We start from the raw sequence: 26,792 nt of genomic DNA, 5'->3' as shown, positions 1-26,792 counted from the left end.
GAGCATTCATACCTGTGGATCTCGGCTTGTCCATGTCTGACGCCAGCCTGTAGTTACGGCGGGTCAGAGCGGTGCCGCCTCCCTTAGAACTCATGGTGTCTGACTGGAGCCACCTGACCCACACACTGCTGCCAGAGACACACCTGTAAACACCACCACCATCGTCGTGTCCAATCACAGCACAGGGCAAGGCAGCTGTGTCACAAACAGCAGCCACATGTTCAGGAGAGCGCCTGGCACCTGACATAAACATCTCCTGCCCTCTCTGAGTCATTACCGTGTACTTTTACTACTTTGCCCCAATCCTACCTGTGTACTTTTACTGCCTAAAGAATTTAATCATGCTGGATTTACTTTAACTGTATGTAACTGATACACTGCGATTACCCTCTCCTAGGTCTAATATTATGTACTTTTATCACCTTGCTACATACAGCTGATGATGAAGTGTAGTCTCGGGGTAGCCCTGAGCAATGATGAAGCACAGCTAGCTCGGCTGTTAGCATGCCCCCTGACCCCCGTTAGCTCACCGGAGCACTGAGGCTCGGCAGACCGGTCCGTTATAACCCTGTCGGCGGGACTTTGGGGGCTGAGTGTCGAGGTAATCACTGGACACATCAGTCGAGCATCGCTCGGCTGTAGGCAGTTACATGTCACACAGCTGGTAGCAGGCTAACAGCTAGCGGCTAATGACAGCGACACTCACCGCCTCCGGCTGCTCGGACGGGCCGCTGCTCCGCTGTACCCGCCGCTAGCTCTGGTAGTCCGGCTGATAGTTGTGAATTGAGCCGCTGGATATCGGCGATAAGAACCTAATCTTCACAACAACACCGGAGTCTTATCTGCTGTTAACGCCTCTCACGGTACGGAGGGCAGACTGGGACAAGAAGGGCAAAGACGAAAAAACGCGAAGGCAGAAATATGTGTGTGTGTGTGTGTGTGTGTGTGTGTAGGTGTGTCGTCGTTAGTTTATGGCTGATCAAAACACAATTAAATACAAATACAATTAAAAAGTTAAATTAACGTTTTTAAATATTATTACATATATAATATTATGTATTATGAGCTTTAAATATAAATGCTAGCAGCAGTTCACAGATAAATTTAAAACAGTCTTACATGCAGCATCAAACACACGTTAAAATATACTGTGACTCTGTGGTAGGCTGAAAACTGTGAGACAAGAACATTTAGGAAGATATGAATATGAAAATATAAGAATAATCATTAGTTGGTTAAACTGGTCAGAAATTATAACTGATGGAGTCATTAAACTCTCTCTGAACCTTTCAAATCAAAGCATTGTTTTTGTGCATATGCAGTAATAATGTTCAGAGGGCACACCTGGCTTTACTTCAAGAGACTCCACCTGAGAACCTGTGGATAATAAAAGATCTCGTCTCGTCTTGAGTTCAGTCAGAGGTTTATGTCTCCATCTTGTGGTCCTTCTGTGTCATTACTGACTGCAGTTCACGCAGATGACAGCAGGATTAAATAAACGTTTTCATGACGTAAATGACAGCATGACTTCAGAGAGCCAACGTGCTTCATCTTTGGCTCTCATAACTTAGCCATCGTTCATGGCCACCATTTAGTCAGAATCAGAATAAAGTATTCTGATTATTTTCAGCAGCTCTTCTCAGAAAGATAATCCACCTGCCCCTCCTGGTTTCACAAGTCCAGTGAACCTCAGGACTGGAGCCAGCCCAACACAAATATGAACAGGACAGCCATGAAAGAGGCCACTTTAATGTGCATGTGATTTATTTAAAATACAGAACACATGTTGAGTTGTATACTTAACTTAAAAAAATACAATTTCTGTTTAATTTAAGTTAATACTATACAATTCAATTTTAATAATGAAGCGCAAAAGTATCTATAAAATAAAAAAAATATTAAATATGAAATACAATCAAATAAATTATCAGAGAGACACTGCAGACTTGACCGAAAGATCAAGAACATTGTTAAATATGGAGCCTCGTTCCGACCCCTGGAATATGGCCTCTGATTGGCTGACCTGTTTTAACCCTAACCCTAACCCTGTTTTTATTGGTTACTGAGTAGCCAATGGCAGATTCGCCTGTGGAAGGTTCCATCGTAGGTAGTGGGGAGGGGGGATCTATGATTCCTGAAGGTTTGTAAACATATTTGCTCTTCTTTAGTCCAATCTGAGAGATTAAGAGTGGTTTTATAGTGACACGTTAGTAAAGTAGAGTTATGTCACCAATGCGTAGCGACAGCGTGAAGCACTTGAACGATATAAGTAAACCAGTGTCCCCTTCCCGGTCGCAGTGAGTTGGGATGTGTGTGTAGTCGACGAGGGGGGGTCGGTGTTACCTGAAAGTTGATTCCGATCGTTTATTGATCCATTCTCCGGCCAGATCGGCTCTGCTAGCGGGTCTATAGGCTTTTTCCTTCAGCGTGAATCAGCGGTCTGTGGCGGGAAGATGCTCCACGTGAGGGCGGCCGTGTGTCGGTCCTGGAGGGGGTAGGTCTGCGCATGTCTCCCGCACGAGACTCCTTGAGTTCTGCAGCATGTCATTTAGCTAATTAGCCTCCTCAGGGCCTCCGACTCCGATAACCTGATCGATAACCGATGCTGTAACGGGACGGATCATGCGTGGAGGTCCAGGCTGGTCGTGTGGGGCGGTAACGGTCCAGTGGGTCGCTTGTGACAGGTTTACAGGTTATGTAATGACACCTGACCGGCAGCTGCTGCCTGAACTGACTGCACACAAACTTGAACCAAGTACTTTTACTCAAGTACTGTACGTTTAATACTACTTTCATAATCCAACACATTCAGGGAAATGGAAGGGAGCACATGTAAGAAGACACCTGCTAGACATTGTTACTGTTGGATGTTCCATTCTCTAGGGCAGAAATACCGTGGTAACTCGCACATCTCATGGAGGAATAAACCACATACACGTTGTTAGAGTTTTACTTCAGAGGCACACGCCTTCCTCACACACTTCCGTATTTATACCTTTCAGATTAAGAGCACATACATATATGATAGGGCAACAGTTACCTTTCGCACCTCCGGTGGTGCCATCTGGGTACCACTCCATTAATCCCGGAAGATCTTTAAGAATACATTTTATTACGCCATTTACCTGAAAGGTGTGTTTACCCGAGAGGCTCAGATGAAAACAAACAAGATATCTTACAAACATTTGATAAAGAAGTCAGTGTGTAAACTTGGTGTCAAACAGCTGGTTCCAGGAGCCACAACCAAAGGGACCAGTCCAGGCCGGAGGGCGTGGAAAAATACCTAAATTCAATTCAGTTTTATTTGTACAGTAATCACAGCAACAGTCATCTCAAGGAGCTTTATAACGTGAGGTGAATAACATGAGCAAGCACTTGGTGGCAGTGGGAACAGGAAGAAACCCTTCAGCCGTGTAGTGCTGCGCAAATAAAGCAATGAACCAGCAATGAACCATTTCACCAACTGTACTGAAAATCGGTTCATTCATGCAAAGCGTCGTTTCAGTGACATCTAGTGGTGAAAAAGGAGACAGCGTAACAATGTTGAACTAATGGTGCTGAGTGTAATGAAGGTCTGCGTGGACGATGAAACACAATTTTGCAAAGATGGATGGTCTGTGGATTCTGTAAACTGCTGTTATGTAGTAGTTTGAAGAAGGCGTGCCGGGGAAACGGAGGATGTGAGGGATGGTGTGGTTGTTTCCATGGGATCGAGATTTTAATGACAAACAATCATTTTCCACTGTTTTTGTTTCTTTTCTTGTTGAAAATGTCTCCAGCTTTCAAAAACGCACATTCACACGGCACTGAGGCGATACAAAGCGTTATCGACGGTTTCGACCAATCATGTGATTTATTCAGGGGACCTCATTGGTCACATGTGATTTTCCACACTGAAGCAGTGGTTCAAGGAAAATGCACCTTGGAAGCTTTGGAGTATCGATGTCATGCTGCCTTCACCGCCTGGTTTTATGGCGTGGCCTGCAGTGCACGTGTAATGACACGTTCACCTGTACAGTCAGTCATTTACATTAAAAGCACACGTGGCACCGCGGGCTCTCTTCAGATCACACCGGCCTTATGTGGGCCGTTAAAACGGGGAGTTTCAGGGGTGTCGATGACTCTGGGTTTACAGTGCAATTAAGTAGAAACAGAGCTTTCAAAATAGGAGCGATGAGGATTCTGAATTATGGATGGTTTTGTTGTCCTGTCTGAGTGAAATGATGATATTTGAGCTCCAGGTGAATCTGTAGCCTCGCCTGGGTAACCTCTGTATGTGGCAATCCTGAGTCTTTACATTAAGGTCAGTTCTGAAGTTCAACCTGACATACGTACCACACGAACGCCACGTGTGTTAATCAAAATCAGAAGAGCTGCTTGTTAACGTTAAGGTACTGCTACACGGGATTACCTGCTCGTTAAGGTCATCCACTGCGTTTCGCATGATTTTCACTGAACGGGCTCAGATTCATTTTGCTGTCATCGTTTGGGCCGCAGAGCCACATGGGTGTGTGTGAATGCCCGACATGCCGCCAGCCGGCGTGTCGCCGCCTCCTCCTCCAATGCAAACAGCAGCTGGCCGACCTTCTGCTCAGAGTTCAGACGGGTTAATCATAGATGAAGGAGGCGCTGCAGCGATCCGGCTCAGCTGGATCCAGCTGGAATAACCAGGTCGTGAGAAACATCAGCAAACAGCGCGGCTCTACAACGGCCTCGGTTCATCTTCCTCTCACGTACACCTGCACAGATAAACAACAGACCCAGCAGAGAAACATGTAAGTCTGTAATGTCAGTGCTCTGAGACGCTCGGGAAACCGCGGCAACTGATGCAACCACCAATAGGAGGAAGGATGCGTGTGATTGACATGTGGGGGGGGGGGCGACACATTAGGGGGTCGCAGAGAAGAAGAAGAAGCTGTGACGTGAAGACATGGAGGTCCTGACAGACGGCTTCCCTTCAGTCAGCTCATCCCTGTGACAGCAGAAAAGCTGCAGAGAGGAGTGTGTGTGTGTGTGTGTGTGTGTGTGTGTGTGTGTGTGTGTGTGTGTGTGTGTGTGGCAAGGTTTTTCTGCGCAGTGTACCAGGGGCACGGAGAAAAGTTGTCGTACCATAGGTACGAGGAGTGTGTGTGTGTGTGTCTTTGGTTACTGATTAGCTGCACAGTTCAGGAGTCCAGCATCCTCCCAGTGGGACCAGTTTGATCAGCTCAAATCCAGCTGCTCCAGGCTGGTTTTATGTACCCTGATGTGTGTGTGTGTGTGTGTGTCTGTGTGTGTGTGTGTGTTTGCAGGTTTAAGACGTTCCCCTGTGCAGCTGTGGAGGTGAAGAATGAGCCGATCCTGAGCTTCAAAGAGGGCAGCCATGAGAGGGTGGAGCTGCTGAAGGTCTGAGCTCACTCTGCTCCTCCTCACCCTCTCCTTCTTCTCACTCCTTCGCCCCTCCCTCACCCCTCTCACTCCTTACTCCCTGCTGTGTGTCTGCAGGCCTTGGCGAGCCTGAAGGGGAGGACGGAGGAGATCCCGTGTGTGGTGGGAGACGAGCACGTGTGGACCAAAGACATCAGATACCAGCTCTCTGTGAGGAAACGCTGGTCGCTCAGTCTGGTCACGTTTACCTTTAGCGCACGCTGAGGGGTCACCGCTCTCTCTCCTTTCCTCTTGCAGCCCTTCAATCACTCACACAAGGTGGCGAAGTTCTGCTACGCTGACAAGGTGAGCTCATCGCAGGTCTGAGTGACGGAGGTGCAGCGTGACGGGACTCCTGCCCTCTAATCGTGAAGCGTCCGTGCTCTCGGGGCAGAAACCCTGGTTGTCAGTATGTTTTGGTCATGTCCTCTGTGTCCCGTGCAGGAGCTCATCAACAAAGCCATCGCGGCGTCTGTGGCGGCGAGGAAGGAGTGGGACCTGAAGCCCGTCGAGGACCGAGCTCAGATCATCTTCAAAGCCGCCGACGTCATCAGCGGACCCAGGAGAGCCGAGATCCTGGCCAAGACCATGATCGGACAGGTACGGTAGGTGCGAGCCGGGGGCGGTGACGGATTAACGAGGGGCGTGTCCTTACAGTTGTTTCCCTTGTTGTCTCGTTTGTGGGCGTTCAGGGGAAGACGGTGGTGCAGGCGGAGATCGACGCCGCCGCGGAGCTCATCGACTTCTTCAGGTTTAATGCCAAACACGCCATCGAGCTGCAGCGGCAGCAGCCGCTGGACGCAGAGGGAAGCACCAACACGCTGCTGTACCGAGGCCTGGAGGTAAAAATCAGGTTACATCGTGACTTCCTCGCGTAGGAGACCCGGCCACCCGACGCGGGATGTCCCAACGCTGACGTCAGCAGACGATTGATGAATTCACAGCTCGACCGTCAGCTGTTTCTGTTTGACCGTGAACTCGGAGTCACATGCTCACGCTGTGGTGGCGTTGGTTTGGAACAACCTGCTCGTTAAAGCGAGCCACGTGTTCAGTATGACTCGAGAAGAAGCGCCGTGTGTATGAAGGAGGCTGAGAGTTAGCTGTAGCAACAACAGAAACACATTTTACTCTGCACAACATGACATCACTTCCTGCTGTCGCCATAAGTGGAAGCGCGATGATTTTGTGTAGTCCAGCGCTGGACCTGCTGTGAAGCGCTGGTCACGGCGATGATTATGATGGTTTTCTTGTTGCGTGTGCTTTTTTTTTTCTGTGAACCCGTGAGTGGAAGGAAACGGCGCTCTGGGGCACGTGACATGTGGAACGCCTCCCGTGTCACACGTAACCAGGTGGACCTGTGAGGCGGTGCTTCGTCCTCAGCTCGGCTGCAGCTGACCGCTCTCATGTCTTTGTTTCTTTCAGGGGTTTGTAGCTGCTGTGGCTCCGTTTAACTTCACTGCCATTGGTGGAAACCTGGCGGGCACCCCGGCTCTGATGGTGAGTGTGGTCGTGTCAGCTGACTCACAAAAGCCTCTTTCACCGCCGCGCACTTGGCTCCACTCGGCGTGACTCGGCGCGAGGGGTCGTTATGAGCGACGCGGCCGAGCGTCCCGCGACGTCAGCTGTTTCTGCAGCTCTGCAACTTCACCAACCAGCTGAGATTCAGTGTCTGATGTTCGACTGTGAATTTAACTCACACTGTGTGCAGCCCACTGGTGGCTCCACGTTCTCTTCTGACTTTAATGAACAGACAGTGCAGTGCGAGGCTGCAGGTGATGCGCCCGACACCTCCCACAGGTCAGATTCAGGTTTAAGGTTCCCAAAGCTCCAAGATGCCGGACGATTTCCCCGTAGTGCCGCCGCTCACGGACCTGACTGCCACGCTCCTTCTGGGGAGAAGTGCATCCATGCTGCGTGATTGATTTGTTTATAATAGACCAGCATGACACTGCTCTTAATAGAAGCAGCTGTATTTATTAATTCGCTTTTTAATAAAGTTGTCCTGTTTCAGCTGTGGCTGATGGAGGATCTCTCCCTGATCTGTGGACTGTTTTCATGTCTTCCAGGGTAACGTCGTCCTCTGGAAGCCGAGTGACACCGCCATGTCTGCCAGCTACTCTGTGTATAAAATCCTCAGGGAGTGCGGCATGCCGCCAAACATCATCCAGTTCTTGCCCGCTGACGGCCCCGTGTTCGGAGACGCCGTCACCGCCTCGGAGCACCTGGCAGGCATCAACTTCACCGGCAGCATGCCGTAAGGATGTTTACGACTGTTTCCACACAAGAATGTCCTGCAGAGTCTAAACATTCAATCTCTGAATCTCGCTGTGCACCAAAACTGGAGCTCCGCCTTCTTGGACGCTCTGTTAGTACAGTGACCTCACAGCAGTTATTGATCAGATCATTAAAATACTCCAGAAGACTCCACAGGTTCAGTTCAGGTGAAGCTGTGTCAACCAAAAAGGCCACGCCCCTAATAATAACAAGCAGTTTAAACAGGTGAGATGTAAAAACATTGTCCCCTCCCACAGGTGTCAGCTTGTCTCTGACTCCTGTTAAAGGACTGAGCAGCATATAAAACTGTGACGCTCGTCCTTCTTTCATTCAGCCGTTATAACAGTTGTTATAAATGTTAACATGCTGACTCGCTGCCGGCGCCTCTGCTGGATGTCCGTGGAACTGCAGTTTCAGCTTGATTTGTCAGCGTGTCCGGTTCTTTCAGCTTTGTCAGAGTTGATGAGTGAAACGTCTTTCGTCCTCCGCCTGTACGTCTCTTACAAACGGTTCTGTGTTCGCAGGACGTTTAAGCGTCTTTGGAAGCAGGTCGCGCAGAACCTGGACATCTACAGGACTTTCCCTCGACTGGCAGGAGGTCAGGAGCGCTCCTCGCTGTCTGCTCTCACTACTGTCTTTAAAAGCAGCTCGTGTCCATCACTTCTTTGTGCTTTCAGAGTGCGGGGGGAAGAATTTCCACTTCGTCCACACGTCAGCGGAGGTCCAGAGCGTTGTGACGGGAACCATTCGCTCGGCGTTCGAGTACGGAGGTCAGAAGTGCTCGGCCTGCTCGAGGATGTACGTACCGGACAGCCTGTGGCCGCAGATCAAAGAGCAGCTGCTCGCCATCCACAAGGACATCCGAGTGGGCGACGTGAGTACAGAGAGCTGCTGCGTGGTCAGGAGCGGCTTTGCTCATGTAACACGTTCAGTTTGGTTTTTATCTGTTTGGGCTTTTTTAATAACGTCAGCCGAGAATCAGAACGGGTCATTGAAAACCTCTTTGTGAAGGACGACTCGGATCTAACATCGCTCGCTGACAAACCTTAGACACGTGTGGACGAATCGCCCGCATGTTGAGACAAGTGTCGTGGTGCCGGCTTCACACAGACCCACTAATGTAAGCTGAGTTCAAGTCCCAGTGTAAAACTGGGACAAATGGGCATCCTCTATCCTCCTCTACTCCTCTGTTGTTTGTTTTTAAGTAAAGCAGGCGTTGTAAATACACAGAGCAGCTCTGCCACAAAGAGATTTACCCATTAAATTCTTAAATGACACAGCAGCCTTCAGGATTAGTGGTTAAGCTAACATCACCTGGATTATTTCTCTATTCAAATGCAGAGGGATGAGTTGGCTGACACACAGTGACAAACACGCTGCTCCCTGACTTCTCCCAGCAGGCTCCTGTGGTGGTGGGGAGACCAGCTGTTCTGTGTGTTTGGAAAAAGAAACGCCCGCTGTCCCAGCTTTACACCAGGACTTGAACGCAGCTTACATCTGTGCGAAGCGGGCAGCATTAATCTGTGTCTTTTGACCGCGTGTGGATGTGGCGTGTCCTGTGCGTATCAGCCGATTCGTCCGTGCGTGTTTGAGGTTTTGTGGGCGAGTTGCAGATGTTAGCGTCGTTTCAGACGTGCACACAGAAGCGGTTTGAAAAGTCTGAGCTGTTCATAAGTGATCAGGATTTATTCAGGTTAGATGTTCATTAATTCAGTTTTCAGTTGTGCCAAATTACAACAGGGTGCTTTATACTGTAAGGTCGACCCTACAATAACACAGAGAGAAAAAGCCAACAATCATGTGACCCCCTATGAGCAGCACTTTGGCAACAGTGGGAAGGAAAAACTCCCTTTGAACAGGAAGAAACCTCCAGCAGAACATCCAGGTGATTCAGCCTGACGTGCAGAAGCATGCAGTCATGTTCGCTCTCACGTCCTGCATTATTTGAGCGTTAATGATTTGCAGCAGGTGACTCAGTCAGCCGTGGGCCACAAACAGGACGTGGGGGCGGTCCTAAAGTTTCGCTCTGAGCAGGTTTTAAGTGCAAGAAGTGCGTGATGTTTGAGTCTCACTGATTTCCTCTGTTTTGTCAGCCTGTCGAGGACTTCAGCACCTTCTTATCAGCCGTGATCGACGACAAGGTAAACATCCCGTTGCTCGGAAACAACAAAAGTCTCAGTGTTAGTATGTCGGTGGGTGTACGTCATGAGCCCCGTTTGCTCGTCACCTCCTGCAGTCGTTTGGGCGGATAAAGAAGTGGCTCGAACGCGCCAAGTCTTCCCCAAACCTGAAAGTCATCGCCGGAGGAAACTGCGACGACAAGAAGGGCTACTTCGTGGAGCCGACCATCATCGAGACCAGAGACCCGCAGGACGCCATCATGAACGAGGTACGGGCCGCAGTAACCGTCTCCCTGCTTCCTGTGTGCATCCTTCATGAGTCCTTGTTTACAGTTTCATGTATGTAGCTTGGCGAGCGCGCACAGGCGTGTCGACGAGCTTGTCTCAGGTCTGTTAGCGACACAATGTTTGACAGCGAGCACAAGTATGAAGTGATGCTGCGTGAGCGTCCATGTTGTTTTTAAAACCCCACCGCGAGTGTCACGCATCATTATTACCTCAGCTGCTTTCCTCGCGATGGCATGTTGTCATGTTCACGGCATCTGCGTGTGTCCGCCTTCCTGATCCCGTGTTTCTGCGTGTTTAAATGAACACGCGTGTTCTGCAGGAGATCTTCGGGCCCGTCCTCGCCGTTTACGTTTATCCTGAGAAGGACTACAGAGAGGTTCTGCGGCTGATCGACGCCACGTCGCCGTACGCGCTGACCGGAGCCGTGTTCGCCAAGGACGAGTAAGGCTCGCCCTCAGCCACTTCCTGTTTGACTGTCAGTGGGTTACAGTGAGAAAGAGGCGGAGCTCTAACAGCAATGGATTCAGAGGAAGTTTGAACTCTGTGTGTTCTGGTTGTTTCCGTCACAGGAAGGTGATCGACGAAGCCTCCAGCGTGCTGAGGAACGCCGCGGGAAACTACTACATCAACGACAAATCCACCGGCTCCATCGTGGCTCAGCAGCCGTTCGGGGGCGCCAGAGCTTCAGGTTAGCGTCGCCGCTGCTCTGACCTCAGCTGGAGCGTAACAGAGTACATTTACTCAAGTACTTCCTGTTTTGCCGACGGTTTCTTATGTCTGATCAGAATATCGCAGATATGTCTGAAATATTTGTCAACGCCTGTTACACGTGTTACGTAGTTTGTCCACCAGAGGGCACTTTACCTGTCGGGAACGCCAAACAACGACTCCGAGCAAAACGTAAGCGAGGACCAGACGACGTGTGACCATAAGTTTAGTGCTGTTTGCTTTGTGTGGCAGGTACAAACGACAAACCTGGAGGTCCTCACTACGTCCTCAGGTGGACGTCTCCGCAGACCGTGAAGCGGACGCACGTCCCCCTCACAGAGTGGAAGTACCCCTACATGGGCTGAGGAGGAGTCCGTCCGTCCGCTGAGACCACGCGCGGCCCGATCACCTCCTCGTCTCGCTGCACTGAACGTGTCTTCATCCTAACACGGCTGCTTTTCTAATCAATCATGGTAGAGTCATCAGTGAGGTCCTGTGAGCACGGCAGGTTCAGGTGTGCGGCTCAGGCCTCAGCTGAGATGATCGGTTCATTAATCAGTCGGTATCTGTCCTGTTAAGAGTTATCATTGGTTTAGAGTTCGTGATTTAAAACTCTAGTCGAAGTCTCAGAGATCTGTGTCCGTTTCCTGTTTTAGAGTTTTTTCCATTTCTGTGTGACCTCATTTCCTGTGTGACGTAGAAATAACTTCCTGTTTGAGAGCGCAGACAGTGGCTGTGTCCCAATTAAGAGACTGCACGCTTGAAGTACGCAAAGCTGTGTGTAAGGTGTCTCGCGGTTAGTATCATGGTTGCTAGGCAACCTGAACAGCGCGACGAAGCGTATACCGTCCCATTTCACAAGCCTCTCGCTTCCACACTTCTCGTACTTGTAGTGCGCACCGTACGTAGTGCGCACCGTACGTAGTGCGCGTACTTCTAGCGTGCAGACCCTAAATGGGACACAGCCAGTGAGCGTCACCTGCAGCAGAGCCCACACTGACTCGTCATCGGGCTGCAGCACAGATGTCCGTCCCTGCCGGTCTGGACTCGACTCGCGTCCGTTTCTTTGACTCAGAGCTGTGTTTTCAGAACGTGCCTGCCTTAGAAACTCTGATGGTTACTTTTCAACAATAAATAATGGAAACATTTGGTCTGTTATGCTCCTTGTGTTTGCTCAGTCTCACTTCAACAGTATGCACACACATCTATATACCTGCAACACATCAAGTTCATCAGGGAGGATATGAAAAGTGGCAGGTTAGACGTCAGGTTTCCATCAGTGATGGGAACGCCTAAAAGCTGATGTAAAGCTACGCATGCAGATCAGTATTTAAGGTCTGTTGCTGTTGCGCTCACAGAGGGAAGGTAAAGGCTTGTAGATGTAAATCTGAAACAAGCTCTTGTAACTGCATGGCACTGGATTGGCTTTGCTGACGGTGAGAATTACCTGATAGGAGGCTGCTTGCAGCCAGAAATACTGCAATGCTGCATCGGAGACTTCTGCTATTATACGAGCACTTCCAGGACAGAGATCATGATGGGATGGTAGATGGCGCTGCGCAGCAACCAGTAGCACCGACGTGACAAAGCCACGCACATGATCACACGAAGGGGTCTGCAAGTGAGAAGGACAGCTGCACAGTGAGATTTACAGTGAGGCCAAATATTTATTTATCATTTCAAGTAAAAACTGACATGAAATCTTGAGGTGGTCTTATAGCAACATTAGATTTTTTTAATGTCTAAAAATGTTTTCAAGGACAAATATGCCAAATAAAAATGTTGTGCTCCTCTTTTACAGCACTTTACAAAGTACGTGGACTTCTCAGTGTTTGCATCCAAGAACACGTGATTTGTTTGTGGACTCGTTTCTTATCAGTCTCTTTGTACTTGACAAGATCTGCAATTAACAGAATAATTACAACAACATTTTATGGATGTTTTGAAAGACATAAATCAACATTACATTTAATGTAGTCAAAGATGAACAGCAGATGGGAGTTTATTATAAACCAAATAATCAGTTACACACTTGTTTTATATCAATTTTATTAAATATATTATGGCTTAAATGTACAAGAACCGTTATATACAATTACATAATTAACCCAAGTAATAGTAGTTTTCTACTATTGTAAGCCCGATTAATCGAACAATAACATTACTGATCATATTAAGTACATATTTTTACACATGTAGGAGGTCAATTTCATTATTTTACGTTACGTTTCTGTCCTGTTCGAGCCGCGACATCCATCATACCGAGCAAAATGTCCCGTATGTTGCAATGCCACTTTCTGACCAACAGATGGCCCCAAAATCTAATTTTACTGTGATTTTGTCCTGGTCTTTGTTTTAGATGAGGTATTGATTGAAATTAATACCAAAATTTTACTGCATTTTTGTTAAAAGAAATGAACATACAGCACATGTTTAAACTATGTCCAGCTGGCTGTGCGTTGTGCTTCGGCATGCCAGAGGTGGCCTTATTTGATGGTCAAACAGTTGGCAACCATTCAGTGCTGTGATGGTTTCCCACAAACGTAGTGAAGTCTGTGGTTTACAGCAAACTAAAGAGGTCGAACAGGCTGGAAGTACAAAAACTCAGAGCTTTAAAGAATTCATTTCTAACATATTTTATTTAAAGCAGCAGTCTCCAACCTTTTTGCGCTACGGACCGGTTTATGCCCGACAATATTTTCACAGACCGGCCTTTAAGGTGTCGCGGATAAATACAACAAAATAAAACCAGTACTGGTACAGGAAAAAAAGCAAAATGTATTCATAACACACGTGAAAAGACCCAGGAAAACCGAGTTAACGATAAAAACGATAACAAAATAACGCTGAAAACCGATAAAAACCCTGAAAACCACACATTTCACACCTGAGCCTCAACTCTCGCGGCCCGGTACCAAACGACTCACGGACCGGTACTGGTCCGAGGCCCGGGGGTTGGGGACCGCTGATTTAAAGCATCATTTCAGCTCAGACCTGTGACCTCCATCAGTGGCCACCAGAAACTTTCAGTCTGCTGGAAATCCAGGTGAGTTTCTCACCTGAGGCCGTCATTACTGTGTGTATAAACCAGCTGATTGCTGCAAAGGAAGAGGCAGCAAAACCAGACAAACAGCTGCAGGTAGAGGCGGAGCAACGCCTGAAAAATGTGAAGTCAGAGGTCATGTTACTAAAGAAAGTGAAAGTGAGAGCGCAGCAGCAGAGCTGCAGTCGAGTCCTGTTAGGGTCTAAGAGAGGATTCACCAGAGTCCATCAGGTTTCTCTCAGCAGCAGTGCTGAGTGCATCACACTTCCTGTTTCTGATGACTCAGATCACTTCATGCTGACTCGTCACAGTCACATTGGTTCAATACAAATGGGCTCATTTAGCCACAGATCCGCTGTAGAAACATCTGCTGTTTGAAACTGTCTCACTGCGGCACTGATCAGGAGTGACCTGATCAATCCAAATATTGAATCCACTGGTACTGGATCGATACCAGCATGACCGGTTTGTCTCCTGCTGGTGTAGTGCATGGCCCCGTTCATCAGAAAGTAGACATGTCTGTGCAGACACCTCTCATGCACGCCCTTCCTCCCTACTCTGCTTACTTGCCCGGTGGTCATGTGACGTTCAGGCTGCAGTGAGTGTTGTGTTACTTTACAGCTGTAAATGAAAACGCTGCAAACATCGTGCATGTTAGAAGAACATTCTCCACTGTGGCACCAACATATATAAAGACATGGAAGAGCACAAAGAGAGGAAGCTTTGTCACAGAGAGCGTTACGGAGCAGCAACAGACTCAAAGACAGACCCGTGAATCAGAGACTGTCAGTCCTTTCACACAGAGAACCATCGTGTAGCTCACAGTGGCGTTTCCGTCATGGCTGATGTTTGCATTTTATTTACAGCCACATTTAAACTACAGAAGCTAAGCTGAGAGCTTTGGAGACACATTTACATCCAGCTCTCCAAAACCCAGCTTCAAAATAAAAGCTGAGCTGTGTTTTATTGTGTTGAATCATTATTGTGGAAGGTAAAAGTCACAGTGATTTAGTGCTCAGAATTTGAACACTGATGATTATCCAGTCTTTCACAATAACAACAATAGAACTCGAGGCCTTTATTGTGATGCAGTACGAAGATTTGTGATGTATTTGTCGCTTAATGGCCAGAGTTTTGTTAGCAGAGCTGTTCTTCTTTAAGGATCAGTGTTTCTCAGACTTTTGATTTTTATCATGAACTTAAAAACAGGAAGTTAAGTTTGCACCACCCTTTATTTAACTCAATCTTCATCATCAGTTTTCTTCAATGCTGTTTAGATTCAGGGTCCCAGAAGATGCTGGGTGAGAGCCAGGGCACATCCTGGACACGTCGTCCGTCTGTTGTAACGCCAATACTACAATTATATTTTACATGATTGTAATATTACTGGATAATATCCTCACATTTTAGACATACAGCATAAAGTAATATGACATGTTCTCGTATGGTTCCTCCATGGTGTTTATCTGGAGCTGATCACTAGCTAAGACACCCAGGAAAGGTTTGCCCTTAATAACTCTTCTGTTAACAGTGCTAGTTCTAGTATTCAGTACCAGAACCGAACCCAAGTGCAGAAACCCAGAGCACAGGCAGGAGAGCTTAGCCATAGCTACGTCCACGGCTCCGCGTCCACACAAGCGTTTTCAGTCATTTTCACAGAGTTGTGCGTCCACACTGAAACAGCTGCAAACGCTGACGTTCCAGTGCTGCGCATGCGCCTGCCTCATTTCTGTCTGCCGCTTATTTACTTTCCTGCTCTTTGAAACGTCGCAGGAAAAGCAGCGAGTTTTTCAAATGGACTAACAATGAAGTGGAGTCGTTGCTGCGAGTAACACAAAAGTACAAAGTTGCAAAAGCGAGTGAGAATTAAAGAATGTGAAGAAAAGCTCTCTGGAGCGCGTGCAGACGCACGATCTGATATCCTCGTGCTGGTGTTGTTCCCACATCATCATACTAAATGTTGTTCCAGGATCAACATTGCAAGTGACCAATCAGAATGTTGTGACGTCATACTTTTGCGACTTCGGGAAAAACCGCCTCTGTCCGCCAATCAACGGACCCTGACCCTTTAATAAACAGTAAGCAGAACTGATATTGTCCTTGCAACATTGGAATTTCATAAATGCACGAATGGCTTGGCGTGCAAAAGAATAACGTCACAACAATGTGATTGGTCAGTTGCAATGTTGATCCTGGAACAACATTTTCATGATGATGTGGGAACAACACCAACACGAGGATATCAGATCATCCTGTGCAGACTGATGTTAATCTTTAATAGGGCTGTCAAACAAAACAGCTGCTGTGTAACGCCCTCCGCTATCTTTGGTTTTTGTTTTTGGTTTGTTTTTTTGCCTGTCCCGTTCGGCTCTTTTGCATCAGAATTATTGTCTAAAGGCGAAGAAAGATGCCCAACAGATTTACTTCAATTTACTTTACCAAATAGACCATAACCAAGTGGCCGGCATAGTGTACAGGAACATCTGTGCCGAGTATAACCTGGAAGTCCCGAGGTCAAAATGGGAGATGCCCCCAAGGGTGGTGGAGAATGACCGAGCTAAGATCCTGTGGGACTTCCAGATACAGACGGACAAAATGGTGGTGGCTAACCAACCGGACATAGTGGTGGTAGACAAACAGAAGAAGACGGCCGTAGTGATCGATGTAGCGGTTCCGAATGACAGCAATATCAGGAAGAAGGAACACGAGAAGCTGGAGAAATACCAAGGGCTCAGAGAAGAGCTCGAGAGGATGTGGAGGGTGAAGGTAACGGTGGTCCCCGTGGTAATCGGAGCACTAGGTGCGGTGACTCCCAAGCTAGGCGAGTGGCTCCAGCAGATCCCGGGAACAACATCGGAGATCTCTGTCCAGAAGAGCGCAGTCCTGGGAACAGCTAAGATACTGCGCAGGACCCTCAAGCTCCCAGGCATCAAACATCACAGTTCAGTCATGCGAGCTCTGAAACAGGAGTGGTGCTCCCAGTCCTTTATGCATTCCAAGGAAGAGGGAGGAATTTACAAACTGATCACCACACATCACGCGCCTCGCTAGGAAACCTAACAGAACAGCGGGTATGCTGTTTTGTGCCCTTGGCATTATCAGCACCTGCAAAGGGAGTCGTCTTCTCCAACTGCTGAGCCTGAAATAAGTTCATCTACTTTTAGAAACGTTCACTGAACAGTCTATTACAGTGTCACAACCAAGCATATGCATAAGCACTTAAATACTTCAAATGAGAATAATGGAAATTTTCTATTACACTACCCAGAAAGTGTAGTAATATCTACTACTGAGAAACACATGTAAAGAGTTCAAAACTGACACCTTTTTCTGTCTTTTTAAAAATGTAATCTAAATGTAATGTAAAACTTTTTTTTTTTAATGTAATAAAAAATTTATTTTTTTCTCCCTCAGAGTGCAGACACGCCTGCTGTCAGCTATCTGCGATCAGTTTCTGTGCTCCATCTGTCTGGATGTGTTCACTGATCCAGTCTCTACACCATGTGGACACAACGTCTGCAAAAACTGCATCACTCAGCACTGGGACATGAGTCAGAGGTGTCAGTGTCCCATGAGTAAAGAGACTTTCTGCACTAGACCTCGGTTAAGGGTCAACACATTAATCTCTGAGATGGTTGCTCAGTTCAGACGTGAAGCTCAGCAGAAAGCCAGCAGCAGCAGCTCAGAGCAACAAGCTGCCAAACCAGGAGAAGACCCTGTGACGTCTGCACTGGACCCAGACTGAAGGCGCCGAAGTCCTGCCTGGTGTGTCTGACCTGGGTTAGGGTTAGACCGACCAGACACGTGTCTGTGTGCTCTGCTCTGTTTTAGACCACAAGAACCACGAGTTTGTTCCTCTGAGAGAAGAATATGAAGGAAAGAAGGCAGAGCTGGAGAAGACAGAGGCTGAGATTCAGCAGATGATCCAGAAGAGATGACTGAAGATTATGGAGATCAAATAGTCAGTGAAGATGAGTAAAGATGCTGCAGACAGACAGAAAGCAGAAGGTGTTCAGGTCCTCAGGGCTCTGAAGGAGTCTGAGAGACGCCTGAAGGAGCTCATGAAGGAGATCGAAGACAAACAGGAAACTACAGAGAAACAGGCTGAAGGTCTCATCAAAGATCTGGAACAGGAAATCTCTGAGCTGATGAAGAGAAGCTCTGAGGTGGAGCAGCTCTCACACTCTGAAGACCACCTCCACCTCCTCCAAAGCTTTTCGTCCCTGAAAGCTGCTCCACCCACCAAGGACTGGACAGAGGTCAGAGTCCGTCCACCATCATATGAGGGGACTGTGGGGAGAGCTGTGGCTCAGCTGGAGGAGACACTCAGGAAACTCATGAAGAAGAAGCTGGTTGAGGCTGCAGAGCTGAAGAGGGTCCAGCAGCATGAGGTGGATGTGACTCTGGATCCTGATACAGCTCATCCTAAACTCATCCTGTCTGATGATGGAAAACAAGTGTATCACAGTAATGTGAAGAAAAATCTTCCAGACAACCCAGAGAGATTTTCTCAGTGTTTAATGTTTAAGGAGAGCAGAGTTTCTCTTCAGGCAGATTTTACTTTGAGGTTCAGGTTAAAGGAAAGACTGACTGGGACCTAGGAGTGGCCACAGAGTCGATCAACAGGAAGGGTCAACTCACAGTGAGTCCTCGACACGGTTTCTGGACTGTGTGGCTGAGAAATGGAATTAAGTATGAAGCCAATGCTAGCCCTCCAGTCCCTCTCTCTCTTCAGCCCGGTCCTGAGAAGGTGGGGGTGTTTGTGAGGAGGGTCTGGTCTCCTTTTGTGATGTAGATGCTGCAGCGCTTATCTACTCTTTTACTGGCTGCTCTGCACCTCTGATCATCTGTCAGTCACACTGAGCTGATCAACAGCTGATTTTATTTGATAAACTGATTTTTAGGGATGGGTACCGGTGCCGGTTCTGACATAAACGGTAGTAACCAGACTGAAAAGCAGCGCTCATTTCGGTGCTTTATTTCGGTGCTTTATTTTCCTGAGCTGTGATACACTTTAGATTCTAGCCAATCGTTTTACGTTTCCGAGGATAGTAGGCGGGGCCAGGTACGTACGTTCTTTTAGAGCAGAGCTACAGATTAAAAATATCCAAGGCGAAGCGGTCAAAGTCTGGCTGTACTTCACAGCAAAAGATGCAAACTCAGCAGCAACAAGTGCTTTAAGCTGATACTGTGATACTGTCAAAGGAGGTAACACCTCAAATCCGATGAAACACCTGGCGACGCATAGTGTTTTTTTAAAGCCGAGAAATGCGCCGTATTTGATAGCTTGCTGCGAGACCTCACACCGAGCACATCTACTGCGGGTGTGGTGCCTGTTATCGACCCGGAGTTAGCAACATCCCCCAAAAACACGAGGAGGAGAGTCCTGGCCCCTAGCCCTGCCAGTGTAGCAGAAATGATGAGGATGATGATGCAGCAGCAGCCGTTCTTCTCTGCGTGAGTAGCTTCATGTTGTTCGTGTGTAATTTACGTTGAGTAGGCTAACCACGTTATTACATTAATGCATGTAAGGTGAACTAGCAAACATCATCATAGCTACATGCGGCTGTCTTCTTGTTTGATGGCAGATACTCCCTTCACCCTGGACAAAAAGGCTAAAATGACCAAAGAAAAAGTGGAAAACAGCTGAACATGAGAGGTTTTTGGACAAAGTTTGTGTTTTTTCCATTGTTTAAGCACTGCTTCCAGCCAAGAGTGATACCATATATGCCCCATAGCTGCAGAAAAGGCTAACATTGTTATCTTTTTACAAAAAAACAGCTGAACATGAGAGATTTTTGGACCCATTTTGTGTTCTCCATTCTTTAAGCACCGGCACAGTTTCAAAAGTACCGGTTTGGCACCAGTATCAGATAAAACCTAAACGATACCCATCCCTACAGATTTTGCATATTTGCAAAGTTTGCATATTTCATGATCATTAACATGCACATTTGCATGTTAATGATCATGAAAACTGACCTCACGGCCCATGAGGGATTGTGCAGGACAGCTGGCTGGGATCTTCACCAGGATTTTCAACAAATCCCTCGCACAGGCGACTGTCCCACTCTGCCTGAAGTCCTCCACCATAGTCCCCTTGCCTAAGAAGCCCCACATCACCGGCCTGAATGACTACAGACCGGTGGCACTCACCCCAGTGGTAATGAAATGCTTTGAGAAGCTGGTCCGCAGACACATCACAGCAGCCCTGCCCCGCAGCCTGGATCCACACCAGTTTGCCTACAGAGCAAACCGATCCACGGAAGACGCTGTAGCCACAGCACTCCATGCTGCATTAACTCACCTGGAAGAGCATGGTAGCTATGTGCGGATGCTCTTCGTGGATTACTGCTCAGCTTTTAACACCATCCTTCCACACAAACTGGTGGCCAAGCTACAAGACCTGGGGCTTCCATACAGCACCTGCATGTGGATCAACAGCTTCCTCTCGGGCCGTAGACAGAGAGTCAGAGTTGGCCATCACACATCCTCAGCCCTGAGTCTCAGCACTGGCTCACCCCAGGGCTGTGTGCTCAGTCCACTGCTCTACTCTCTCTACACACACGACTGCACTCCTCACCACCACAGCAACATCTTTGTGAAATTTGCAGATGACACCACAGTGGTGGGGCTCATTTCCAAGGGAGACGAGTCTACGTACAGAGACGAGGTGGAGCAGCTGACGTCATGGTGTAAGGCCAATAACCTCCTCCTCAACACTTCAAAAACCAAAGAACTCATAATAGACTTCAGAAGGAAAAAGGCAGAGATCCAACCACTATTCATAAATGGGGACTGTGTAGAAAGGGTGGCAAGCTTCCGCTTCCTGGGAGTCAATATAGAGGAGAACCTTTCCTGGAGTGTGAACACCTCCGAGCTGCTGAAAAAGGCCCAACAGAGACTGTACTTCCTGAGAATTCTCAGGAGGAATAACATCACACAGAGACTGCTGGTGTCCTTCTACAGAGCCACCATTGAGAGTGTTCTAACTTACTGCATATGCATCTGGTACACTAGCTGCACAGGGGCTCAGAGGAAAGCACTCCAAGGGATCATTAACACCGCCCAAAAGATCACTGGCTGCCCTCTCCCCACACTGGAAGTTCTACACAACGCCCACTGTTTTAAAAAGGCCCAAAACATCATAAAAGACACCTCACATCCTGGCCACTCCCTGTTCGAACTGTTGCCCTCAGGCAGACGGTACAGGGCAATCAGAGCAAGGACTAATAGACTCAAACACAGCTGTTATCCAACTGCAATAACACATCTGAATACTACAAAAAAATGTCCATCACGCCACTCTTGTGTTAATCTATGCACGGTCTGAAGCATGTGTGTGGGAATGTATGTGAATGTTTTACTGTTATATCTTATTAGTATTTTAAGTATTCTATCTATTTTATTTATTGAATTTTATTGTTTTATTTATATTTTGATATTGCTAGGGATGATGCAATGATCGGGGACCATTCTTAATTTCGTTGTTCTCATGACAATGACAATAAAGTTTCTGATTCTGATTCTGATGGTTTCAGTTATCATGCAAATGTCCTGTTTATAAGGTTGGAAACCTGCAGTCAGCTGAGACTGAAGAAGTCACTTGATGATGATGATGATGATGAAACGCTTCTCCCACTGAAAATGTCAGGTCCAGATGAACAGAATGATATTTTTGGGAGCCTACAGGAAGGTTTACACACCTACAAAGAACAGTTGTAAATAGAGAGCTGTGTGTCTCCTTGGTGTATTGCTCATGCCATTACGTTTTTCTGTTATTCCTAATTTTACATGTTTTCCTGTTGTAATTACTTGAGTTTCAGCAATAAAGCTGCTTTTAAGTTACTTCCCGAGTCCTGTATTTGGAGTTTAACTGAAACCTTGAAAACAGCCCTACAGTTTTATCACTGTTTATTTTAAACTTTTCTGGCTATTGTGTGTAGAGAGAATGACATGCAAACACCACCAAAAACAAAACCACCTTGGTGGAGGTAATTTAAAAACGATCAAGTTAAAAGGTTATTAGGTAAAGAACCTGTGAGGCCCAGGTGGACAATAGCTGGAGTGAACAAGGCTCAGCGTCAGGCTTTAAAATGAATCAAAACTCTGTTTGGGGTTTCTGGCTTTGTTGTTGAAGTGAACAGACTTGCTCAAGATCACTTTCCAGTTCGATTCAACTCAATTGAATTTTATTTATACAGCGCCAAATCACAACACCAGTCGCCTCAAGAAGCTTTATATTGTAAGGTAGACCCTAAAATAATACATACAGAAAGTATGTATTATTCAATCATATGACTCCCTATGAGTACTTTGGCAAAGGTGGTAAGGAAGAACTCCCTTTTAACAGGAAGAAACCTCTGGCAGAACCAGGCTCAGGGAGGGGCGGGGCCATCTGCTGTGATTGGTTGGAAGCCAATGAAGGGAAGGGAAAAAAAAAAGAAATCTGCTCTCTCTTTCTAGTCCCTGTCAGGACTCTTGCTGCAGCATTTTGGATCAGCTGAAGGCTTTTCAGGGAGTTTTTAGGACTTCCTGATAATAATGAATTACAGTCGTCCAGCCTGGAAGTAATAAATGCATGAACTAGTGTTTCAGCGTCACTCTGAGACAGGATATTTCTAATTTTAGAGATGTTGCACAAATGGAAGAAAGCAGTCTTACATATTTGTTTAATATTTGTTTATTTGTTTATTTATAAGGAACCCCATTAGCTTCCACAACAGTGGTTGCTAGTATTCCTGGGGCCCAAGCCATCAAATATCTCCAAATAAAATGTTACAACAATTAGATCTACAGTAAAGTTTTACAATACTGAAATGTAAACATGTGAATATTAAAAATTATATAAAAGCAGAAAACCAAAACAAAACACTCAAACAAAATACACAATTTCCATTACAAGTGATATTACCCTCTACAATTTTTACAAATACATTAAAAACTGCCTAAATAGGCTTTTAAGTAATTTTTAAAATTATGAATTGAAGCCAATTCTCTTATTGCCTCAGGCAACTTATTCCACTGAAACGATGCTCTGAATATAACAGAGTTTTTCAAAAAGTTACTTTTAACACGAGGAATTACTAAATTGTGGTTGGTTGAGAATCGTGTGGCATGATTATGAATTTCATCTGGATACTGCAACTGAGCACAAAAAAAGTGTGGTGTGTTTAACAGTATTGTTTTCTTTAAAAATACAAGTAAGCCATAGTATAATTTAGCTTGTACAGAAAGCCAAGAAAGTTTATCATGCATTTTGTCAATACTTGTATAGTATGAACACCTTAACACTAATCTGGCCGCCCTATTTTGGACTAACTGAAGTCTATTCAGATCTGTCTTATTAGCTGCAGACCAGATGATTGAGCAGTACTCTAGATGAGATAATACTAATGCGTTAATGACATCTTTCATAACTGAAGAAGTAATATAAAAGGAGCATTTCCTAGCTATAGCTATGCCCTGTCCCATTTTCTTAATAACAGAATTGATGTGCTGAGACCATGAAAGGTGGTGGTTTATGGTAACACCAAGTAATTTAATCTGGGTGACCTGTTCTAATGCCGATCCAGCTATGGAAAGGTTTAGTCGTGGACTGTTGATTAAACGTGCTCTACTTCCTATTAACATGGATTTGGATTTAGTCACATTTATAATCATGTTGTTTTTACTTATCCAATCAAACACGTTCAGCAAATCTAGTTGTAATACGCTTGTCAATTCAGAGTGGCTACTGGCTGAATAAAACATGGTGGAATCATCAGCGTACATTACAAGATGAGATTTATCCAGGACATACGGCAAATAATTTGTAAAAACTGAGTAGAGAAGTGGACCGAGGCAGCTGCCTTGGGGTAGACCACAGTTCATTTCGCGGCCCTCCGAGAAATAACCATTATAATAAACCTTTTGCCTTCTTCCAGACAGATAACTTTCCATCCAGCACAAAGCAGCTGGTGAAAATCCATAACATTTTAGTTTATCTATCAGTAGATCATGATTTATTAAATCAAATGCAGCACTAAAATCCAGAAATACCACCCCGGCCAAATTCCCTTTATCTAGGTATTTGTACCAGTTATCTGTCATGTGAATGAGAGCTGAACTGGTGGAATAACCAGGTTTGTAGGCATGTTGAAACTGAGTGAGTAACTGATTTTCTATTAGATAATGTTGAATTTGTTCGTAGACAATCCTCTCCATAATTTTACTTAAAATGGGTAGCAGACTGATAGGTCTGCTGTTGACACCATTAAAAATGTCATTCTTGTTTTTAGGAATCGGAATTATTTTCGATTCTTTCCACTGCGATGGAAATAAGCTGCATGCCAGAGATTTATTAAATATGTGACATATAGGAAGGGACACAAACTTGGCTGCAACTTTGAGCAGTTTACTGTCTATGTTATCAGAACCGGAGGATGTATCGTCAGGAAGTGATGTCAATAAGCGCTCTACCATCTGCACGTTCACTGCCTCAAACTTAAATTGGCATAGTTTATTATTCATGATAACATCCTGTATAAGACGACATGATAAGGTGGGATCGCCTTTGCTCATATTAGATTTTAAATTTGTTATTTTATTGCTGTAATAATTCACAAAATAATTGGCAATATCCTTGGCTTTACTTATAAACGTACCACCCGTGTGGATGTGAGGCATCACCGGAGCAAGATCTCGACCCATTATATTATTTAAAACTTTCCACACCTTTTTGCTGTCCTTATTGGCCTCTTTGAGCTTAAGTTGATAATATTCTTTCTTTTTACGCCTATTAAATTTAGTTACTTGATTTCTTAACTCGCGATATCTTGCCCACTCTTGTGGACTGATAGACTTATGTGCTTTTGCTTTTGCTATATCCCTCTCTGACATTGCAACCTTAAGTTCGTTATCTAACCAAGGTGCATAGTTCTTTTTAACAGTAAATCTTTTTAAGGGGGCATGTTTATCAGCCAGGTAGCAAAAGTTTTCAATAAACATAGATAATGCCCTATCAGGGTCATTCTCGAGGCAGATGTCAGTCCAGTGAATTTCTTTTACGTCATTAATATACTTATCTGCATTGAAATTTCCTTGTCCTTCAATATGTCCTTTTCATGTCCTTCAATATGTGCGTTGAAGGACATGTCCTGGTCAAAAATGACTCCAAGGTTCCTCACAGTGTTACTGGAGGCCAAGGTAATGCCATCCAGAGTAAGAATCTGGTTAGATACCATATTTCTAAGCTTTTCAGGGCCGAGTACAATAACCTCAGTTTGATCTGAATTAAGAAGCAGAAAGTTAGCGGCCATCCAGGTCTTTATGTCTTTAAGACATTCCTGCCGTTTAACTCACTGGTGTGTGTTATCTGGCTTCAAAGCTTTTCAGTTGGACTTTGTCACTGTTTAGTTCCCATGTATGTTTCCTGTTTTATTGTGTTAGTCATCTGTCTGTATGTGTTGTGTTTAGTTCTACTTCCTGTGTCATTAGTCAGATCTAGTTCAGCTGTGTTCCCACCTGTTTCCATTCATCATCATTATCCAGTCTATTAAACCCTCAGTTTCCCACAGTTCCTTGGCTCGTCATCATCGACTTCTCGTGTGTGTTTTCAGTCTAGCTCTGTCATTGGGGCAGCTAGTATCCAGCTGTCACCTGCTCCTGTGCCTGCTCCCAGGGCAGCTGAGACCTGGTCCACTCCTGCACCCATACCTGTTCCTCGGGTGGCGATAGCTGGTGTCCAGCTAGCTCCTTCGCCTGTCCCTGCTCCTAGGTTGAGAGCGGCCAGGACCCAACACGTCCCTGCACCTGTACCTTCAGGTTCGGCCAGTTCCTCCACCTGTAATGGTTTCAAGGGACGGAAGACCCAGTCCTCAACCTGAGCTCCATCTGCAGCATCCAGTGCTTGCTGCAAGCTACGCGCACCCCCAGCTAGAGCCACCTGAGCCTGCTGTGATCCATGCACAGCCCAGCGTAGGTTTCTGCACCTGCTGGTCCTGCTCTGTCTAAGCCAGAGGTCTGCGCCAAGCTGCACCACCGGCAACCTCAACTGGTCTACAGTGGATCGTCGCTGGCACTGCTGCTGGCCTCCCAGATAAGCTGTAGTGATGCTGCTGACCACGTGGCTGCCCTCCTGAACACTTGTTTCAGACTCCGCCCCATTCATCCTTTGTTTTGGTCCTCTCTTTCCATTCCCACACACCGGACCGTGACAATGACAAAGTACAGAGCAACAGAGCACTGGAGGAACCAGTAAGTCAACAGATATAACGAGGCCAGTAATGAATTATAAACAGATCCGAAAAAGGAGAATGACCGATTAAGATAAGAAATTCACCACCTGGGTCACAAGATCAACTCCAAACTCGATACGCTTGTGAGAGACATGCTGAGCTTGTCTGACCATGTAGCTGAAGTGGAAACGATTAGGGTGAATGGAGGAATTGTCGGCAGAGGCTATTGAGGCATTAACTACTTGCCTGGAGCAGCATGAAGTTCTACGGTCAAAGCTGACGGACCTGGAGTCCCACTCAACAGGAAACAACATTCTAATATTCGGTCTGTAGAGAGAAAGGAAGACAACTCTTTCTTATAATATATTTCAAACCTCCTTAACCGTGAATCGCTTCTGTCCTCAGGCCTTTACTCGAGCTGCAGAAATGTGGCTTTTCTGTGGACATGGCAGTGGGGAACATTGAATAGCGCGCAGCTTCGTCTGCTATTGGGATGAACCGCAGCCTGGGGAAAGGATAGCAGCCCAGAGAGTGAGGGAAATACTACAATAGTTCATTAGAGACCACAACGGAGCTAAAACTTGAGCCACATGGTTGGGAACGAACACTTCAGGTCTCTAATAGCAAAATAATTACATATACCTGGTACTTTAAAACTGCCTCATAGCTCTCCGTTTATGCTCCAGTTCACAGTCCATGGTTGATATTCTAAATATATCACAGTCTGTAAAAAAA

The 26,792-nt window shown here is 46.3% G+C and overlaps 3 protein-coding genes and 1 pseudogene across 5 annotated transcripts in view; 3 read left to right on the top strand and 1 right to left on the bottom strand.

Annotated features, from left to right (window-relative positions):
• Nucleotides 1-877, bottom strand: part of rnf123 (ring finger protein 123) — a 117,549-nt gene extending 116,672 nt beyond the window's left edge. The window contains exons 1-2 of the mRNA XM_082533510.1: nt 707-877; nt 13-143 (exon numbers count right to left, since the gene is read on the bottom strand). Of these exons, the coding sequence (XP_082389636.1) occupies nt 13-94 (82 nt within the window). The 5' untranslated portion in view covers nt 95-143; nt 707-877. The remainder of the gene's footprint in view (nt 1-12; nt 144-706) is intronic.
• A 1,419-nt stretch (nt 878-2,296) lies between these two features.
• On the top strand, nt 2,297-11,945 carry aldh4a1 (aldehyde dehydrogenase 4 family, member A1). Of its 2 annotated transcripts, none has more exons than XM_082533444.1 (15): nt 2,297-2,494; nt 5,292-5,385; nt 5,485-5,577; nt 5,665-5,712; nt 5,851-6,006; nt 6,099-6,248; nt 6,829-6,903; nt 7,473-7,660; nt 8,205-8,278; nt 8,358-8,554; nt 9,774-9,821; nt 9,917-10,069; nt 10,408-10,529; nt 10,658-10,776; nt 11,049-11,945. In XM_082533444.1, exons 1-15 carry the CDS (start codon nt 2,454-2,456, stop codon nt 11,159-11,161), a joined length of 1,671 nt encoding a protein of 556 aa, XP_082389570.1. In that variant the 5' UTR covers nt 2,297-2,453; the 3' UTR covers nt 11,162-11,945. The 2 variants fall into 2 exon arrangements, with proteins under 2 accessions (XP_082389570.1, XP_082389569.1); XM_082533443.1 differs by lacking the exon at nt 2,297-2,494 and adding an exon at nt 2,509-4,775.
• Nucleotides 11,946-12,946: 1,001 nt separating this feature from the next.
• Nucleotides 12,947-17,296, top strand: LOC309706723 (uncharacterized protein). Its single transcript, XM_082533508.1, has 2 exons — nt 12,947-16,910; nt 17,254-17,296. The coding sequence occupies exon 1, from the start codon at nt 16,366-16,368 to the stop codon at nt 16,888-16,890; it is 525 nt and encodes a 174-aa protein (XP_082389634.1). The 5' UTR covers nt 12,947-16,365; the 3' UTR covers nt 16,891-16,910; nt 17,254-17,296.
• On the top strand, nt 17,081-19,175 carry LOC309707384 (nuclear factor 7, brain-like; annotated as a pseudogene). Its single transcript has 2 exons — nt 17,081-17,112; nt 17,254-19,175. The product of its transcript is annotated as a nuclear factor 7, brain-like (transcript).
• The last annotated feature ends 7,617 nt before the right edge of the window (nt 19,176-26,792 follow it).

Source organism: Aulonocara stuartgranti, assembly GCF_965226115.1.
Source record: "Aulonocara stuartgranti genome assembly, chromosome: 5".
NCBI lineage: Eukaryota > Metazoa > Chordata > Actinopteri > Cichliformes > Cichlidae > Aulonocara > Aulonocara stuartgranti.
Note: the sequence above shows the minus strand (reverse complement) of the source record. Positions and strands in the feature narration are given on the sequence as shown.